This window comes from Pleuronectes platessa, chromosome 11, assembly GCF_947347685.1.
Source record: "Pleuronectes platessa chromosome 11, fPlePla1.1, whole genome shotgun sequence".
Lineage (NCBI taxonomy): Eukaryota > Metazoa > Chordata > Actinopteri > Pleuronectiformes > Pleuronectidae > Pleuronectes > Pleuronectes platessa.
In genome coordinates, this window is record NC_070636.1 from 15,165,771 (window position 1) to 15,185,090 (window position 19,320).

Below are 19,320 nucleotides of genomic sequence, written 5' to 3' on the forward strand. Positions count from 1 at the left end.
ATCTTTTTAGTTTATCTTTACAGGCTCTAACCTCTAATTGATTTTTGTATAAATGTCAGTTTAGTGTTTTTCTCACTGTGGTCGCCCTTAGCAACCAAAGGTCATCCTTGTTGAATTCGATCTTTCAGATTTCCTCGATGAGCTCAGTCTCAGCTGGAGTCACCAGAGGACACACTTATCACAGAATTGTGTTTGAAAGAGTCTTTTATAAATATTTTTGTCCAGTTTTATGATGATGAATTAAACAAGAAAAGGGGGAAGATACTTTTGAGGAATAGACATTTCTCAAGACTGCATATTCAATAACAAATGGCAAAGGGATTGCATGAAAAATGGAAATACTGATGTAATTTGTACCTTCAAATCAAATCAAATCAAAGTTTATTGTCACATGCACCAATGACACCATCATCGGAGCAGTGAAATTTTTGTGACATGGCAGGCAACATCTACGCAGTATACGACTTTACAAAATAGAAAAATAACATACAAAATATAACATGTAACATTTAACATAGTCAAATGAAGCAGCAGTTTACAGGGTGAAGGAGTGAGGAATATTAAATGAAATAATATGAATAAATGTATAACATATAACATAGTCACTGCAATAATTTAATATCTGCTACCAATAAAAAAAACAATAAAAAATCCATGTGTAACTGCATTTTTTGGGGATTGGAGATTTATTTTAATTTTTGGAGAGGGGGCCTCTGTGGAATCACGCTATGTAAGATCAGTGGTATTTCACACACACGCACGCAGTAAATCCCCTTGACAGGTTGCACTAGAAGGAGGCACCACTGATCGACTAGGCTGTGATGTGAACAGATAGTGCTTTTTTCAACATTTCCTCAGGTAAGTTTAGGGGAATGATGAGTGTTTGTAATGTAGTTCAGATTCAAATGAAAATACAAATCTAGTGAATTTGAATACGGTCTCATAAGAGGACTGTTGGGCCTTGGGACAGGTATGCACTCTATAGTGCTATTCTGGTTTCTAATAAAATGAAGATGAACGACAATGACAAAGAAGCCATTCCACAGCCAGGTATGTGTGATGTCTATCACTTTTACAACAACAAAACAGCCTCATTCTGTACAGCACTGCCTTTGTGATGGTATGTCAACTGATTGTGCTCGCAGTCAGGACACTTATTGTGTCTTGGGGAAAACAATGCATGGCATTTCACCGATACACTCCCCGCCTAAAACCACACCCAGGTTATCTCAATCATCTGGCAAAGGAATGAATACCTTTGGCAGGTATGATGCATGATGATGCTTCCTTAAGTGTACTTCTTATTAGCATAATTAAAACCTATTGAACTCCCAGAAACAATGTTCATAAAGTACAGTAGGATTGTTTTAACCACACACTGTGAGCAACCATATCTTTGTGTTGCAACTCAGCCACATAACATTAGGAAATCACACTATTACTCTCTATGTCCTAAAACGTGGCAATTCATCAAAAACATTGCAAAATGTTACCAAGAGTAGTTCAAACTGTTCTGTGTTTGCTCTAAACAAGAGAGGATTGAGTGGAATGATCTCAGTTTTGGCTTAAAACCTCAGCCTACAGATTAAAATGCATGACCTGTTAATCCACCTCTAAGAATTCATGATCAGGTGGTTAAACGCCTGAGTGAACAAAAAGAAAATCCTCATGAGTCCCACAAAAGGGGGGGGGGGGATATAACCAAGTAGCACTGCTCCACCAGCAAAAATGTGCCTTCCAGCTAATTGTGATCTTTAGGGGTTTGTTGTGCTTAAGTTTCCTCACCGTGCACTCCAGCCTGGGATAATAGGGCGTGTCCCCGATGATGTCATCCTCCGGCGGCGTGATGCGTAGGAAGTCCAGGTGATCAGGGCGCAGAACACAGGAAAGAGGCTCCTGAGGTTCATCACCATCCAGCATCCAAATATCATCCTGACGCAAGAGAGAATCCTCTGCGGAGAAACACAAACACACACACGACCACAGGGGGATTAACACACATGTTGTGCAAGGAATCATTGCAGGGATTTACACAACAGGTGCAATCAGGTGTGATGAGGCTGAATAAGCAGCAGTGTCTGAGGAAAACTATTTCTCTGTGAAACCAGCCTGGGCTACAAATATGGAACGAGGTAGGAAGCAGGCATCAGAGCCTTTTAGCATCAAACAGGCAGCAAGTCAGACACTAGTTTAGCTGCAGGCACGAGGGCACAAAGCTATTTTTATCTGCACTTAGCCAGGCCTGTTCCGATCGTCAACCCCGAGAGGAAGCCACACTGATCCAATAAGAAAAGACATCTAGAGAGCATTGTTCTTAAAAACAAACATTCCCTGTTTAATACAGATTTGCTTTCAAGAAATTGTTGTATATCAAATAGAAGTAGCCTAGGTGTTTTGTGTGAGCTTGTGTGTTCAGTCATCTCAAAGCCCGGAGGGAGTTGAAAATACAAGACTACAGCCTAATTTGGATTAAGAAAGACTGCCCTCTACTGACCAAGGACTTAAATACACTTCACAATTAAATGGCACAGGTAACCATCTTCCTCTTACAAAGCTAAATTAGAACTTCCAAATCTGAATGGACTCCTCTGTGCTTCTTTGAATGCAGAATAGCGAGGGAGTTCACATTTTATAGAACGTGGCCTTTAACATGAACTACTCACTGGCACTATGCAGATGCAGACTGAGCCTGCATAGCCCTGCTCATGTGTCACTGCCCTGAACAAATCACATTGTGTTAACTTCAGGAGGAACCAGGCTATTGCTGCGAGAGCCAACACAGAAAGCATAAAAGCTATTTCAACGACTTATAATGCGCAAAGAAATGTAATATCTCATGCCTTGCTGCATGCATTCACCGTCTCTGGAGAGTCAGTCATGCAGGAAAAGAGGATAAAAAGTGCAAGTTAAGAGAGATGTGGGGCAAGGACAGTGAGGTGCAAGAATAAGGAGGCAGAGGAGAGAAAACCCAGAGGGGGAGGGGGAGGGTTCGGATCTTGAAACTCGATGTTCTCAATTCCCTCCAGCTGTAAGACAACACCTTGAACGGTTGGTGGCCAGAATTATGAGCTGGAAAACTGAGCAATGCACTTCCTGTTCGATGAGATGCTAAAGCATCCCATAACCTCGGCATGTAATGAGCGACCTTGAACAGGGAACACGGAATTACCGTACTGCAGCTCAGCATCCACTATATGAATACAAACAATATGAAAGCCCCCCCCCACACACAGAAAACTAACTGTGGGGGGTTCATTGAAAACAAATGGAAGCATTGAAATTCAGCGTCCTTACTCTACCACGATCAGTCACTTGGAGACGGCTGCAGCGCCTGCCCTCCCTCCACTTATCTGGGACTTTGGCAGGATTAGATTAATAACTTTTCATTATGATAATGCTGCGCTGCAGTCCCGCAGCGGGGAACTGCTGACTGTAGGCTGGGACACTTCCAAAAGTTGCCTCGGATAAAGGCCAGTCTGTGCCAAGGAAAGAAACTATTGATCAGAAACGGCTCTCCCACTTTCTGTCTTTCTCTCCTGTGACAAGGTGTTCATAGATGAAAGAAGAAAACGATGAACGCCTACTGAAATTGTAGTTATGTTCCTTCATGCCTACCAAAACATAACGGTTAAACCGTCTGTTTCCCATGATTTACAGCCAACCTGTCACCAAATTAAATATGCATAAGGAGGAAAACAGTGCCACCATCTGGACAGGCAGAGAAAAGGGGCCCGTCGTTCTCCCTATTTTCAAACACACTGCAGTGGAGGCCTGATGCTGCTGCTACTGCTCGAGACGGGGACATAGTGAAGTAAAGCACAACACTGCAGATGTGAAGCAGCTTCTGCATTCATCGGGTATAGAACGCAGTTGATGCATCACTGTCGAACACACACATACACTCAGTGAGGTTACAATCAATGCTGCCGAGGACAATCGTGGGCTCATTGCCGTTTAATCTTCATTTCTGCTGCTCTAAAAGCCGAGACTGAATCACAGCGTCCGTAATTGAGTGAACACAGAGGGCAGATGGGATTGTTATGTCTGGCGGCTGACATATAAGTTTGGTTTGACGGAGAGAAACCTGCCGCTAACTGGATCATCCCAAATCAAGACAGCGTCAGTGCACCAGATAGTGTGTGGAGACTCCAAACAGTATGCAAAGCCTCTACAGCAAAGTCAGAGCGGTATAGTATTTCAGACATCTAGAGTAAATAGACCTGCAGGTGCCGACTGTAGGTGCAGCAATTTGACAGTCAAAACACATGCGTGTGAGTGAGCAGCTGCCAGACAGCGTGGGCGTTTCAGCGGTCCTGTGAAGTAGTATTATTTAGTGCGGCTCAGTCAGAGGGCAGCTAGCGTCTGATCCTGAGAGGTGGGTGTGTCGGTGGAGACAGATTAATCACTCCGTCAGCTAGGCCTCAATCATCCGGCGGTCAGGGAAAGCTCTGCTCAGGCTGTGTTGAACACTGTGAAGCAGACATGAAACCATTAAGAGCGAAGAGTCTTTTCAAACCCACACAGGCGTCGGCTGTCTTGCTGTTAGCGGACCACTGCAGGTCAGGCAAGCTCAAAATATCTCTTTGTATTTCTATAATGGATTAACTACCACCTCCCCTCTCATCCTGTCTCATTCTTATTAAAGACACTCAAACAGCTTTATCCAGCATACCCACTGTCCTATTTTATCCACTTAAAATCCAACACACATTAAAAGCAAACGAGCTGGGCCATGGGGCACGCTGAGTGCATCTGGCAGCCTCCAACCCCCTCCTCCACCACTTTTACACAGGATCACAGATTTTTCTATAAATCATGAAAAATTGAGGATTTGTGAATCACCCTGCTGGTTTATGCTTCTGTCACGGCTGTTTTTTTCCACACAGGCTTGTTGGCCTTGCAAAGCCGTCAGGCCGGCTGATTGACTGGTTTTGGCCGTCAGTCCTGAGGTTCGTGTAAATACAGGCGGCTACAATTGGAAACTTGTAGTACGATGCTCACAGACTCGTCTTTACTCATTTCAAATGCAGCTCTGGAGGATGATTGGAAAATAAAACAATAAAGGAAGAGGGCGGGGTGTGTTCATTGGGCCTGGCAGGGCATTGACTGAGAGAAAGGACATCTCTGCTTCAATCTACCAGTGAGTGCATGTATAAAAACACAGGGTTTCTGCAGGTTCCTTTTAAGGCATTTTAGAGAGTTATTCATGATTTCTTGGTTTCTTTCTGGATTCATTCTGTTCATTTTTATTTATTCATCAGTCCCAAACACAATCTTTTCTTTCCCCGTTTGTTTTGATGCAGCTGATGTCTCGAATTAAAATGCAGCTGAATCGTGGGTGCAAAATGTATGAATATGTATTTATACTTCCCCATATGAGTTGAAGTAACAGAGCGGAGAATAGGTATCCATAGACTTGAGATGAAGTCTAACGAGCTGTTGTAGACTATCAGTTATCAGATCCACGTTTGCCTTGTTTGTAGTTTTATTATAGTGATTATATCTATCATCAATATAGAACTACAACTCATTAAGACATTCCTATCTAATTTCTTTTATAATCTCATATTGAAGCAAAGTGGAAGTAGCGTTCACTAAATAGTTCTATAATCAGAGACATACCTGAATGTTTTGAAGACCTAGTACCTAATATTTTAACATATTTAAGATAGTTTAACACCTAAAATTCAGATAATGACATTTTAAGGCCCAAGGAAACTCTGACTTAGAGTGAAGCTGATCATCTTAAAAACTTCTAAAAGCATAAGATGGGAGATTCTGGCGTTTGCCCAGTTGGTAGTGTAGGTAATTTTATGTTGAATAGAGAATAAAAAGCTCCCTGTTATATGAGAAAGAGCATTGTGCCTTGTTTCTGTTTGTGGACATTACAGCTTGTACGGCACTCGCAGCCTCTGTTTTTGGCAGAATCCACCTCATTATCTAAATAGAGCCGGCCCTTGTCCTCATCGAGCGAAGCAGCTACGCACTGCAGTGCACTCTGTGTTGAATGGCAGCTCGCAGGGAGAACAGGCTGACACACTCTTGCTGATCAGGTTCATATGACCTTCCCCCGGAACGTATTGACTAATCTGATTATGGTATTGCCGGCCATATGTCAGACAACAAAATAAGTAAGGAATTTAGGAAGGGTGGGGTGAAGGGAAACGCGAGAGCGAGCGTGACGCTAATGGTAAAAGCCTGATGACAGTTTTTCTCCTAAAGCGGCTATACAAAATATTAAATGACATGATATGTAACGTGAGTGGAGGCAATTGTCGTAAGAGGCCTACAGATTGTTTCCACCCAAGGCTGCAGGTTGTCTCTGCTCCACAGAGCTTTACAGCCTCTTTCAACGCACTTTTTTGAATCTCACACCCACAGTTGTGCTGTTTTGACTCTGGCTGCTCTCAGCACTGTTTACAGCTGCAGCAGGCGGCTAAAAGAAGATACAATAACTCACTGTACACCAGCTGCCCTGCACCAAGCAGCGAACGCACACAACTGGTGACTCACTGTAGTCATTTCCACATACAAGGGGATGTCCATGTTGTGTTCACAGATTCCTAATACGGAAAGTTTAAAATGTCTCTTTTGATTGTGCAGTTTCGAGAGGATGTTGGGGTCGACTCCCTGCTGATTATACAAGGAACAAAAATGCTGACAGAAAGAGAAAGTAATGACATTACTCAGTGTTAGTATCATAAACTGTATAAAGATTGAAGACATGACTCGCCTCGCCAAAAGTGAAGTCAATGCCCCTCCACCTGGGGGTTTGCAGTGGTGTAGGTCATTATCCAGCCTCCTCCATGTTAGTTGATGGGACGTAAATGTTTTTACTTTGTTCCAGAATGTGGCCTTTCAGTTTGAGAGCTGGTCCTTTGTGCTCAGACTTTGCTTTCACTGAATAACTTGTACTCTCCTGCTTGCTATAGATCTGCTCTGCTTGTGCGCCTCTACTCAGATTTTCTGTTGCATATTCTGTGGCACTCCAGCTTCAGCTCTTCTCCTCGCACTCGACGCTGCTTCTGTGTGTCCATGAAATGGAGGGTCTCGGATATCTCCTCTGCTCGGATCATGATACATGAACCAAACTAAAAAGTCTTGAATTTTGTCAAAGTTGTTTTTTTATCATTTTAGGTAGTTTTTACAACAATTACGATTTTTTAAATCAAAATTATTCCGGTGAGTTTGGTTTTAATGGGTTATTGGATACTCGACAGCTGAGATTGACTGATTGGTTGAGCGCAAGATGGCAGTGCTGCTATGCGGGATGTTTTGGATAGATGGAGGAGGTGGAGATTCGTTGTCCATCTTTTTATCCAGTCTATGGTGGACACACACAAACCCAACACACTTTTATGCATAAAGTGTTCTGTTACACAAACTGCAGTGCAGGAGGATTAGCACATGAAGAGAATTTGTTTAAAATGACCGTCTGCATAAGCACACTCATTAACGGGCACGGAGCTTCAATAGGAGAGCGGAGATTAAAGAGCCCGGATGATAATTAGTTCGACATTTGAAGGGCCGAGCTTCAAGCTGACCCACTTAGGCCCTTTTTGGCTGGACACTGTGATGTTCATTTATCTGTGTTAACATCTGAAGTGTATTCAATTATCAAGCAGCAAAAGGGCGATCTCGTAAACAGCTCGGATGCAGCAGAACTGACTAAGGCTTTCTGTTTAAGATTAAAGGCACCACTCTGAAGACTGTGCAGCACGAAGCATGTGGAAAGCATGACATAGGCAACAATGTAAGCAGATCTTCTTTGATACAGATCGCATATGTGTTATCCGTCCCATCCATTTCCATTATCCATTATCTATACCGCCTAACCTTTAAGGGTCATGGCGGAGCTGGAGCATATTGCAGCTGACACTAGGCAATAGGACAGGACAGGTCGCCAATGTGTCTTAGGGCCAACGTATAGAGACAAGCAACTATTCACACTCACATTTACAATTACAATTAACAATTTAAGCCCTGCTCAGACCTTGTATTAACATTCGTCCTGAAAGATCCGAACCCAAGTGGACACCATTAAGTAGGATGTTTACATCTGACATTAAAATGCATCCTGAATGTGTCTCAGGTGACCACTTGTACTTAACACCAGGTCTGAACAGAGTCTCCAATCTGCAGTCTTTGGACTGTGGGTGTGGACTCTGCAACTGGGAATATCTTTGGGTCTCCGGCCTGACCATAGACTGTATATAAAAAGGTCCTCACAGGATGGATGTGTAGGCTCGGCCCGGAGAGATGTCGGATGCTTGTTGGCTCATGTTTAACATCCTAGCATTTCAATTCTCCTGGTTTTTGGCAGCGCCCATTTATGTTACGTTTTCGTATAATGTGAAACAGCGTTTGTGAGTAGTATGCAGTGGTTAATGTGTAAATAGGATTAGTCACCTTCATTGTACATAACACAGCGACTGTGGGGCTGAAGTTCAATTTTCTTCTGAAGTCTTTTCTCTTGTTTATTGTTAGTTTAGGGAGTCAAGGTTCAATGAATGTCTTTTGGTTAGTTCTGTTTTACTTGTTATGACCTTTGTTCACCCTGAAGTGTGTTTTTTCCCCGGTCACTATCACTTTCTACTGTCACAAGTATTAGTTATATTTCAATGCACTATATTGATGTTCTGGTGTCGTGATTTTAGTTTCTGGGACCGGGGCCGGACCTCCATTAGTGATATTATGTTGCGCTCCTACCCCCGTAGATGGGAGCGTTACATTATTGATGTGTGTGAATGCCAACGTGTGTGAGGGACAACATCACTTCAGTGGGAATTGATACAAATTATTTCCACATGAGTAAAGCTGGGTTCTTCATTCCCTTGTTCACCAGTTAGCTCGGCACAACACAGCTCAGCACTCCTCCCTCCTCCCTCTAAAAGCTACTGCTGCTGCTGCTGAGCGCTGCTGACTTGTGCTGCTTGGGCTGGCACCATAGTCTATGATGTAATGATTCAAAACACTCTGGGGCTTCCTTTAAAAAAAAAAAATGCAGCATTGTTCTGAAAATAGGGATTAAACTATCTACAATTTCCCACAGTCTTTAAGTGAATTACATAATCAATGGGAGGCCATCTGTTTGCTGCTGCAAGTAGAGATTGAATGACTCCGACTGAAAGGGTTGATTAACCACCGTACAGAGGTACCTAATGCAATAATAATAATATAATAAGCATCAAATTGAATTGTGCAGCTTGGAGAGATTCCAGTGAAGGTTTATAAACTTTAAACCAACACAGAAAACCGCTGACACGTATGAGCTCACACAGTGGCCTGAGACAATAGAAGCTGGACAGACAAGAAAGACTGGCTGGCGGGCGATGATGAAAAGTCACAGGGGCACTGCTGATCTAAGCTTGTGACATTATTGTGGCTTTGTAAAGATTATGTATTTTGCGAGAGTTGGAATCCATTTATTCTGTCATCGTTAGATTATAAAAAAGGGGAAAGGAGTCCTGCAGATAAGGAACTTCTAATCCTTATTTTCTCCCCCGCCTTGTGCCGCCTGGGTCCGTGATCCTTTGTCAGCTTCCTGTGAAAGAGGTTAGGATGTGGGGTTTTTAAGGGGAGGGACAGCAGATCCCTCCGAGTACAAATTGGCAATGCTTCAGTTAACACCATGCTCAAGAGAACCCTGGTCAGTTCAAACTCTGTGTCAACTTTGATCTGAGACACTCCACTCCTAATCTCTGCCTTTTCCCTCCCACGGCACTGAGAGCGTTAAAACGGATCATTGGCCAAACTATTCTCAGGCCCCGCTTGCTCCTTGTTCAACTCCGCTGGGTAGTTTTTAATTTGTGGTCATATGTCAAAGCCAGGACGAGAACACAGCAGTTAAAGCCTAATAGGAGATGCTTTGTAAAACAGTGCCTTTCTGTTGGTTTAGCTTATGGTGGAGTGACAAAAAGTGAAACTCCTCCTGCAGAAATGGTTTGTCAGTTGTGATGCACGCAAATTGCTGGAGCTTTTCAACAAAAGCCTGAGGCGCACACACACAGACACACATACCCACACAGACACATGAATCTCTCTCAAAGCATATTGCTCTGATCTTTGAAATACAGCTCCAGCAGTTCCAGAGCGAGGGCACATTCTGACAACCGTTTCATGCTCCTGTCTGAGACGATAAAAAACCAAGGACGTCAACATTAACATCAAGGCATGAATCAGTGTGTTCAAAGTACTGTTGGAGTTGGAGAGGCGGGATTTCTCATAACTCACCTGTTGTTGTGGAGTTGCTGGAGGAATTCCACTTGGAGGGGCTCGGCCTCCTGCTGAGGTCCAGGTCCAGGCGGGTGATGGTGCGCTTGTTGCCGTTCTTGTCGATGACATCTGTGAAGATTTTGGACCTGTCAATGTTGCTGGAGCCTTCGCGGGCCGGGTCCATGTCCTTGTCCGACAGCAGAACGATACGGTGGTTGAGCTGTGGGCTCGCCTGCTTACAGGGCAGAGGGGACAGGACTGGGGACATGCTCTGGAGGCTGTTTGAAGCGGGGAAAGAGGTGTTGAAGACCCCAGCAAGAGACGCAGAAGATGGGCTCTTGATGTGGGATTTGGCTGAGGATGAAGGGTTGGTTGTATTGGACAGGGGCAACCATAGCCCCTCAGACTGCTTGTTACCTGTCATTTCTCTACCAACCCCAGCCAGGTGGGCTCCATTTGTCCCTCTCCACTCTGCAAACCCTTCCCTCTCTGGGCTTGTATGTCTAACATGGTGCACGCTCCCCTCCACATCCTGCACTTTAGCCACCACCCTGACCCCTTTATTCCTCTGATGGTCGTTGCCACAGAGCTGCTGAGCGGACCTGGCTGCCAATGCATTCTCAGATAACGTCTCCACCGGAGAGTCAAACCTCTTAATCGGTCGAAGGTTGCTCCCACTTTCCCGTCGGGTCAGTCCCTCCATCAGGCTGCAATAAGACGACTCGAAACCCAGCTCACTTTCGTATTCCGAGAAGTCGCTGCAGAAATACATGTCGGGCTCAAATGCCCGGTTGTCCTCCATGAAGTCCCAGCCCTCACGGCTGATTTGGAAGGGTTCCTCCATTGGCAGGATGGGATTACTGACAGCACTGACATAGGAACCGGTCGCTGGGCTGTCAGACACATGGACGGTGGATGGAATACCTGGGATCGGCTCCACTACTGAGGCTGCAGATACGGCCACACCCTTCTGGGCGCCTGAAGTCCCGTTTATAACTTTCTTCTTTATCTTACTGTTCAGGAAATCCTCCGCACAGTCAAGCTTCTTGCTTCCAAACTTTTTCAGCTTCTTGCTCTTGGACGTGGCTCTCTTATGCTCCGGAGACACAGCGTGAGAATAGTTACTGCTGTTGCTGAGAACCTGACTTCCAACGTGAGCTTCCTGACCCTCCATGTAATCCTGGATTTTCCCATCCTGGTTACCCATCCTGACCTTGTTGGCGCAGTCCCGACACAGTGATAAGAGATTCACCAGCAACTGGTGGTGCTCCGCCGCCAGCCAGCAGAGCTCTGCAACAACCTCCTTTGTTGCCGGCTGGGAGTTGAGGAGTTCTCCCGAGGTATAGGAAGACTGGCCTCTTTGTTCGGACACCGCAAGATCCTCCTTTCCCCAGTCATGGTCATTGCCGGCGCTTTCTGAATGAGGGGCACGGCTCTTGTACTTGAAGCTCTGGGCCCGCCTCTTGGGGTCATACAGGCTGATGTTGCTGAGCTCAAGGATGGGCGCATACAGGATCAAGACGGTATGTGTGCCCTCCATGACGGGAGCCATGTTGATCACTCAAGCAGTCCAAAGTTAGTGGTCGCTCCCCAGACAGAGTGACTGGGTTCAGACTGCAGAGGAGGATTTCTGGCCATTCATCACTTGGCCTGTCAAGATGCTGTCAGAGAGAAAGTAGCATGCAGCGATAAATCAGACTTAACAGAGACAGGATGTCTAAACAACATTATGGTCATTTCTTGAGCCCTAATGCGAGATCTTTTGTATTTCAAGTAGGACTGGGCAATTAAACAATATCAATCGTGTTCCTCAATATTACAAAATTGCAATACATAATCTTTACCCGAGCACAGTGAGGAGGTTTAACAGATGATTGATCTAACTAAGAGTTGTTGTTTTTCTGTGCATGTGTTTGTCATGTTCTGCCCATGAAGAAGAGTTGAAAGCCAAAACTTTCACTCAGAGCAAAAATCTGTTTAAGAGAAATAATAATGTGACATTTATCTTGATAATCATCAATATCCAACTGAAATGTTATCAGGGTATAACATTTGGCCATATCGCTCAAACCTAAGTATGATATTAACAGTTTTGCACATCTAGAGCCCTTACAACCTGGATGCCAATGCAGAGATTTAAAACACAAACGGCTCCTCTCACATCATAGAAAATTGAAATAAAACTGCCTATCATTCACCTAACGTCCTTGACCTTATATCATCTACACATCCCTCTCCTGCATTTGTTGTATAATTACATACAACACTTCATCAACATTTCACAAGCCTGCAGCATGAATCCTGCCACTCACACGCACAAACACACACGGTGACGACACCGTTGCATGCAGGGGCTGCCATGTTTACAAGCAAAGCAGACACACACATTTCTACTTGTGATCCAAACGATTCCCTCACCATCTCTGCACTGTTTACATGACACACACACACACACACACACACACACACACACACACACACACACACACACACACACACACACACACACACACACACACACACACACACACACACACACACTGCTGTGACGATGATCCTCTGAGCCTGTCACCTTGCAACGACCACGTTTGATGGCAGCACAACTAACACAGGCTTTTAAAGGTTACAGCTGCAACACTACAAGTTAGATCGACACAATTTGTTAGGATTCAAAGTCAATGCAATCAAATTAAACTCCGCATCAGCCTCGGGTTGATGTTGTTATACTTAGTAAGTATGTCACAGAGCATTGCACCTGCAGCAGGTAACACACAGCAGCGGCTCGTCAAACACAAACAGTGACTTACCCTCCTCGGTTTAGTAAACACGGCAGATACCCCCCCTTGACATCACTGAGCTGCTGCTGCAGAAACACCGCTGCTTCTCTCGCTGGGCTCCACCGCCCTGATGGACGGGAGGCCGGACCAATGGAAGCATCCACCGCCGGCTCCCTGCTCCCTGATTGGCTCTACGTGATCCATCCACGTCCCACATTGGGAGTGAGTGCAGCTGCAGCCTGGCAGGTGGACCATGTGATAAGGGGATGTATGTGTGTGTGTGTGTGTCTGTGTGTGTGTGTGTGTGTGTGTGTGTGTGTGTGTGTGTGTGTAGGTGGAGCAGGAAATGGATGGTAATCAGGTTCAAGTGGAGTTTATTTAACTGTGGCCGCAGATATGAGAGTTTGGAGGTAAGAGAGCGTCACACTACACCTCCTGCTCCATGAAGGCCCAGGAGAATCCATCTGTTACCGAGCAGAGACACCTAGAGGCTGACATGAGCACTGCTGCCTCACTAAATTAACATTTTCCAATTCAAAACAACAGTTACATTTTATTACCCAGGTATATTAGTATTTCAAGGAGCAGTAGGGGATTCATTCATATATATATATATTTCAGCTTCTTGCTGCAATGCCAAAATGAATTTATTTGTTTGTGCAGCAGCTGCAATACAATCAGAGCCTACTGAAAATGTAAAGGTTGAGTGTGTAAGATTTAGGTGAAAGGGATTTATTAGCAGAAATTGAATACAAAATAATCCTATTGATGTGTTCACCAGATTGTTTCATCTAAATTGTACAAATTGTGGTTTTAGAATGAGCCTTTTATGTATAAATACATTATATTTACATATGCAGAAGGTCGTCTCTACAGAGTCCGCCATGTTTTTAACAGCATTCCAGACTGGATAAACTAAACACCCTTTGAGTTTTTATGACAACTGAAGGTTACCACAGATTCTCTGTCATGTTCTGAAGGGGAGGGTGTGGTGAGGGGGTAATCAGCTGCAATATGCAACTTCACCACTAGATGTCACTAAATTCTACACACTGAACATTTAAAAGAAAAGGAAACTGAAAAAGTAATACATGGACACACGTTTTATGTGCAAGTATATAGACTTTAATTTCATAAAATCTGGTTGAAATTCCGGCTTGGAAATAAGATTAACGTTTAAAAGTTGGAGACCCTACATTACCATTTATTAACTCAGGAATGCAAGAATGATTGCACTTTTTTCACTACTTTCACCTCCATGGGGCCAAATCCCACATTCATGTAGTAGACCTATAGTGCTTAAAGGATAATCAGTTCATTTGTTTGTAATTCAATCCTGATAACAATGAAACACTGTGGGCTTCATGTAAGTGATCTGTGGTGTTTGTCATTAGTCAGAAACCCCAAGGACACAATTTGGAGATGGATCTTCCATAATTTTGAAACATCAAAACTCTTTCTGAACAGACTGCGATAAATACGGATCAGGAAATGAAGGAAGCCAAAAAGGAAGGAGGCGAACAAAGCATTATGGAAGAGGCGGTGGACTAGTGGCAGAAACTTGGACTATGGGCAGAAAAGGTCTCTGGTTCGTCTCTGGTTCGACTCCACGGAGAAACAACAAAAGACGAACCTGGATTGATCTGTCCAAAAATCCAAGAGGATTCTCCCTACCCTGTCTAGTGCCCCTGAGCAAGGCACCTTACTCCCCCAACATCTGCTCCCCGGGCGCCGTACATGGTCGCTCACTGCTCTGTGTGTCCTGCACCAGATGGGTTAAAAGCAAAGGTTACATTTCCCTGCATGCATGAGTGTGCCTGTGTTTGGGACAAATAAATGCATCTTAATCTTAATCTTAACATGCAGATAGGCTCAGAGTATATCACAGGTCACAGGACCTACGCTAGAGGGCAGCATCGCATCACCACCAGAGATGTGTTTCATTATAGCATTAACAAGTAAGGTCCAATCTGACTTTAGGAAAACAGTGGTTACAAGTCACTTATGACTGTTTTGTCCACGAGAAAAGTACAGGTCTTACTTTTATTCTGTTAAGGTATAATTGAGTGGAATCGCATTTAATGAAGTTATCTAAAGGTATGTAACCCAATCAAAAAAAATCTGTAAATTGATTATGGATAATACGAATCAAAAATCAAAAAGCCTTTACTGTCACTGTAAGTGCTGCACACAGATAGCAAACACCTAAACAGAACAACAGATGAATAATATGGTATAAATAAATGCATGGAATTAAGGTATAAACGTAAATATGCGGTGACACGAAAATAAATAGTTTTGACGTGGTATTGCTTTTGAATGATGGTAGATGTATTGCCAATACAAATTCAGTCAGGGTTAGGGTTAGGGTCGCAATGGGTTCTTCGGCTATTTTAATTGGTTGAATTCATGAAGTGAAGCGTCGACAGCATTTTTTCATTGAGATCTTCAGAAGCAGAGATGCATCATTGCAACACAGATCTGGGAATGTGGTGGATGCGTGTTGATTCTTTCGAATGTTTCGCTAAATAAAACAATATTTGATGTCCCCTACGTGGACAGTGATACACTCCGTTGTAATGACTGTGTGGCGGTGGAGGCTGAGCAGCAGGGAGCTGGCCGTGGTGCTGATCTGCTCCAGCACCGAGACGATAACGTGATGTGAACGTACAGCTGTCAGAGGAGACGTGGCTCTAAACACTGGACCGATCCACCATCCCTCCGCTTTCTGCTTCTATTTTACCCGCTAATGTTTGAATATTGCCGCGGCCCCGGTTGCATTAACGCGGTTTGCCGGTGACGTGGCAGATAAAGACCCCGCTGCTGTATCTGGGCTTCACGACACACTCCCCTAGCTCGCTCCAGCCCACCGATGCTGCTGCTGACACACACTCCTCCTTCTCCTCCTCCTCCTCCTCCTCCTCCTGCTCCTCCTGCTCCGGGCGGTGCGCGGCGGCCTCAGTGAAACACACACATGCTGCGGTCGTGTGCCCGCTGTGTATGGTCCGCGGATTAGCTATATGCTAGTATCGATAGGTGAGAGGAGCCAGCGGAGGCTTCCCGAGCGCGAGCAGGCTCCTGTGCGGCCATGGCTGAAGGTGGAGAGGGAGAGGATGAGATCCAGTTCCTCCGGACTGTGAGTACATTTGCTGCCTGTTTGCACTTGAAGCGCTGCTGCTCCGGTGATGTGGAGAAATGTGTAGCTCTCCCTCCTCTGTATCGCTGCCCATCGTTTGTCTCGCTCCTCCGGTGATATTTCATCGCATCGCCTCTGATAAACTCGCGTCTTGTTGCACATCTTGGAGGCGGTGATAGTGGCCCCGTTGTTTTGCGCATCGCTCCCCGACAGCTATTGTCTTCCCTGCAGTCTCTGTCTCAAGAAGTTGACAGCACTATTTCTCCTGCCGTGCAAAACTTACATATGCACCTTCCTGCACCCTCTCGGTTACAAGTTGTAGTGTGTTTTCACTTATAATCTCTGAAATGCTCAGGGTTGATCTACAAGGCTGAATTGTTCTTGTTGTACCACTTCAGTGTCTGTGAGAATGAAGGCAGTTTCTAACCAGTGTGCTCACTGTGCATTCAAACGTACCAGCCTGGCAGTGTTGGCTACACGTCCAGACAGTCGCCCCAGGGTTCCTGTGCAGCAGCAAATATCTATGCAAATGAACATTTTGTAATAAATACAGTCTTGATGCACCCTGAGGTCTGAATTGTTGGACGTAAACGCAGTGTAGACTCTACAAGAAACTACCTGCGACTCTCGTGCCAAACACTGCAATGAAAACCTTTGCCACTTAGTACTAATTAATTCTTTTAGTTAGTGTCGGGGCTTGGATGTATCTGGCAGCGCGTGAACTTGTTTTCTGCCACTGACAAAGATAGATGGTGACATGATCGGCTCATCTCTGGTGAAATGCATCGAGAGATATATCATGTCTGAAAATACACTCTGATCTGGTTAATGAAGGAGCGGAGAGCTGGATGTCTTCCAGATAGACCACCGAGACAGTAGGAGGTGTTTGGTCGCACATATCTGTGGACCTGCTGCTTGTGGTTTACCTTTATTAAGCTGCTCACACATGCACAACTGGCTGTATCATAGAAGTATTTGTATTTTTATGTAAATCATTGTCAGATTTATTGAATTTATTCCCATTATTGTTGGTTTCTTGAGGTTAATTGAGAGGCTCCAGGACAGATTTTACAAAGTGCACATAACAGTGTCAAAAGAGATCCAAGCAGACAGTGCAGGTCCATGACTCTGGCCTCAAGTGACAGCGTCTCGGCTAAGTCGGTCTTTGCTCTGTGCTGAAAGGCTCTCTTATCTCCGGGGAAGGCGGCGGTCTTTAAAAAACGACCCCTTCCTTTCACCTCCTCCCATGTGGCAGAATCTGCAACCTTTAAACCACAGCACACAGAGGTCACGGCATCAGCATGGCTGCCGCTCCAAAGGAGAGCTGACATTTCATCTTACACCTTCACACTGCACCTCTTCTCTGGGCTCGAATTGAAAAACCACCAATTGGCAATTAGAATCATGATTGTAGTTTTTGTAAGAGTTGTGTTGTTGTTTTTTTAGCTTGCTTGACTGCTATGGCCCTATTAGTTGGGTTCATGGCAACAACAGTTTTCCCCTCCAGATTTGACCATGGGAGTTAAATTGAGATGGCGTTGAATAATAGGAAACTACTGTTGCTTTAAAAAGGGCTTTGCAGCTTGTTGCATCTCCTTAAATCGGGAAACAGCTGACGGGATGAATGGTGTTGGGGTGTGAGCGAGCTCTGTGTGTGTGTGTGTATGTGTGTGTGTGTGTGTGTGTGTGGCTGTGTGTGTGTGTGTAATGAATGCAAATGCAGAGCTGTAGCTGTGTGGTGCAGTCAGGCTGCACCAGACGTGCCACAGCAGAGCAGAGTGCAGAAATTATTCATCAGTCCAAGCAAGGCGCAGCTGAACTAGTCTGTGTAGAATAACCGAGCACATGAGCATGTACAGTACATGCCCACACATGCTATAGAGATACATATTTATCTAGACTACATGACTAAGTTCAGTCCTGCAGAAACAAATGCTCAGATAAGATTTGCACATGCCTTTTCCAACACACACACACACACACACACACACACACACACACACACACACACACACACACACACACACACACACACACTAACACACACACACACACTTATATTGGCTCTAACCCTGCCTTTACGTTGTATGACTTGATGGCAACAGTGTGCTGAGACATGTAAGAGGCCATATTTCTCGCTGGCGTCCAAAATGTTAGTGGAGTCAAGGAGCTTGATGAAGCAGCTAACAAACGGCCTTCTCTCTAACAACACAAAGTAATTTCCCTGGAGTGGGAGCAGAAATGATCCCTGCCGGACTGCTGCTGCTGCTGCTGCCTATAAAGCCAAACTCGGTGGGAGGAAGGGAGAGGAGGAGTGGGGCATGGCGAGGGTATCTCAGTTGTGGGTAATTTGATGTTGCAGGAAGAGGAACGGTGCTGATTGTGAGTCTCTGAGAAAAGCTCCCCCCCCCCCCACCTTCCGTAACTGCTGTTTAATGTCAATAGGAGCAGGAGGAGGCTGCGCAGAGTTTAATAGGGCTGCATATTATCTCCAGGAACTTTATTCGTTGTGTTTGGAAAATCAACTCAACTGCACCAGCTCCAAGCAGGATAGTGAATTAAAATATCAGCCTCTGGTTTTATGGCTCAGGAAGTTGGTTAAATGTGTGTGTGACCACGATGCGCCACGCAATCGCAGAGGAAGAACAACAGGGAATCGTAACAAGAAAGTTTTGTTCCTGTGTCATTCTGCTTTTTCTTTTAATTCATGCAACAATCCCGACAGAACGCCTCTTATCAGTGAAATCATGACACAGCGTGCGGCGTGATCATCCGTGCACGAACACACGTGCACAACTACTGCTGAGGACTAGCCTGGATGCCAGACGAACTTAGCCCCGCCCACAACATTTTTGGTCGGGCAGTTCGATCTGGAGTCGTTCCGTTGGGAAAAAATTATGCCCGACCGGGCCAATCAGATTGTCAGGGCGGGCTTTATACGATGATTGACAGATGATCAACGGTAACGTAATCAACCACGTCATCAAAGTGCCCTTGGGTTGAATTTGTTTTCAACAAACATGTCTGCCGCTGGCGAGCTGAGATGTGTAGATGCTGCCATTGAGTCTGTTTTAGAAGACATCGACAGCGCATTCATTTTGAAAGAGGAACACAGAACGTGGAGGCGACGCCAAAGCACCGCGCTAATCCCTATCGCCCCGGGGCTTGGCTGTTCACAACGGACACTGAAGC

The 19,320-nt window shown here is 44.9% G+C and overlaps 2 protein-coding genes across 2 annotated transcripts in view; one reads left to right on the top strand and one right to left on the bottom strand.

Annotated features, from left to right (window-relative positions):
- Positions 1-1,613: 1,613 nt before the first annotated feature.
- On the bottom strand, positions 1,614-13,113 carry LOC128451114 (uncharacterized). Its single transcript, XM_053434886.1, has 4 exons — positions 13,023-13,113; positions 10,234-11,876; positions 1,786-1,952; positions 1,614-1,643 (listed from the first exon to the last, which is right to left on the bottom strand). The coding sequence occupies exons 2-4, from the start codon at positions 11,765-11,767 to the stop codon at positions 1,614-1,616; spliced, it is 1,731 nt and encodes a 576-aa protein (XP_053290861.1). The 5' UTR covers positions 11,768-11,876; positions 13,023-13,113.
- Positions 13,114-13,314: 201 nt separating this feature from the next.
- LOC128451115 (ryanodine receptor 3) overlaps positions 13,315-19,320 on the top strand; it is a 114,877-nt gene continuing 108,871 nt past the window's right edge. Inside the window, exon 1 of the mRNA XM_053434887.1 lies at positions 13,315-13,402. Coding sequence (XP_053290862.1) covers positions 13,343-13,402 — 60 coding nt within the window. The 5' untranslated portion in view covers positions 13,315-13,342. The remainder of the gene's footprint in view (positions 13,403-19,320) is intronic.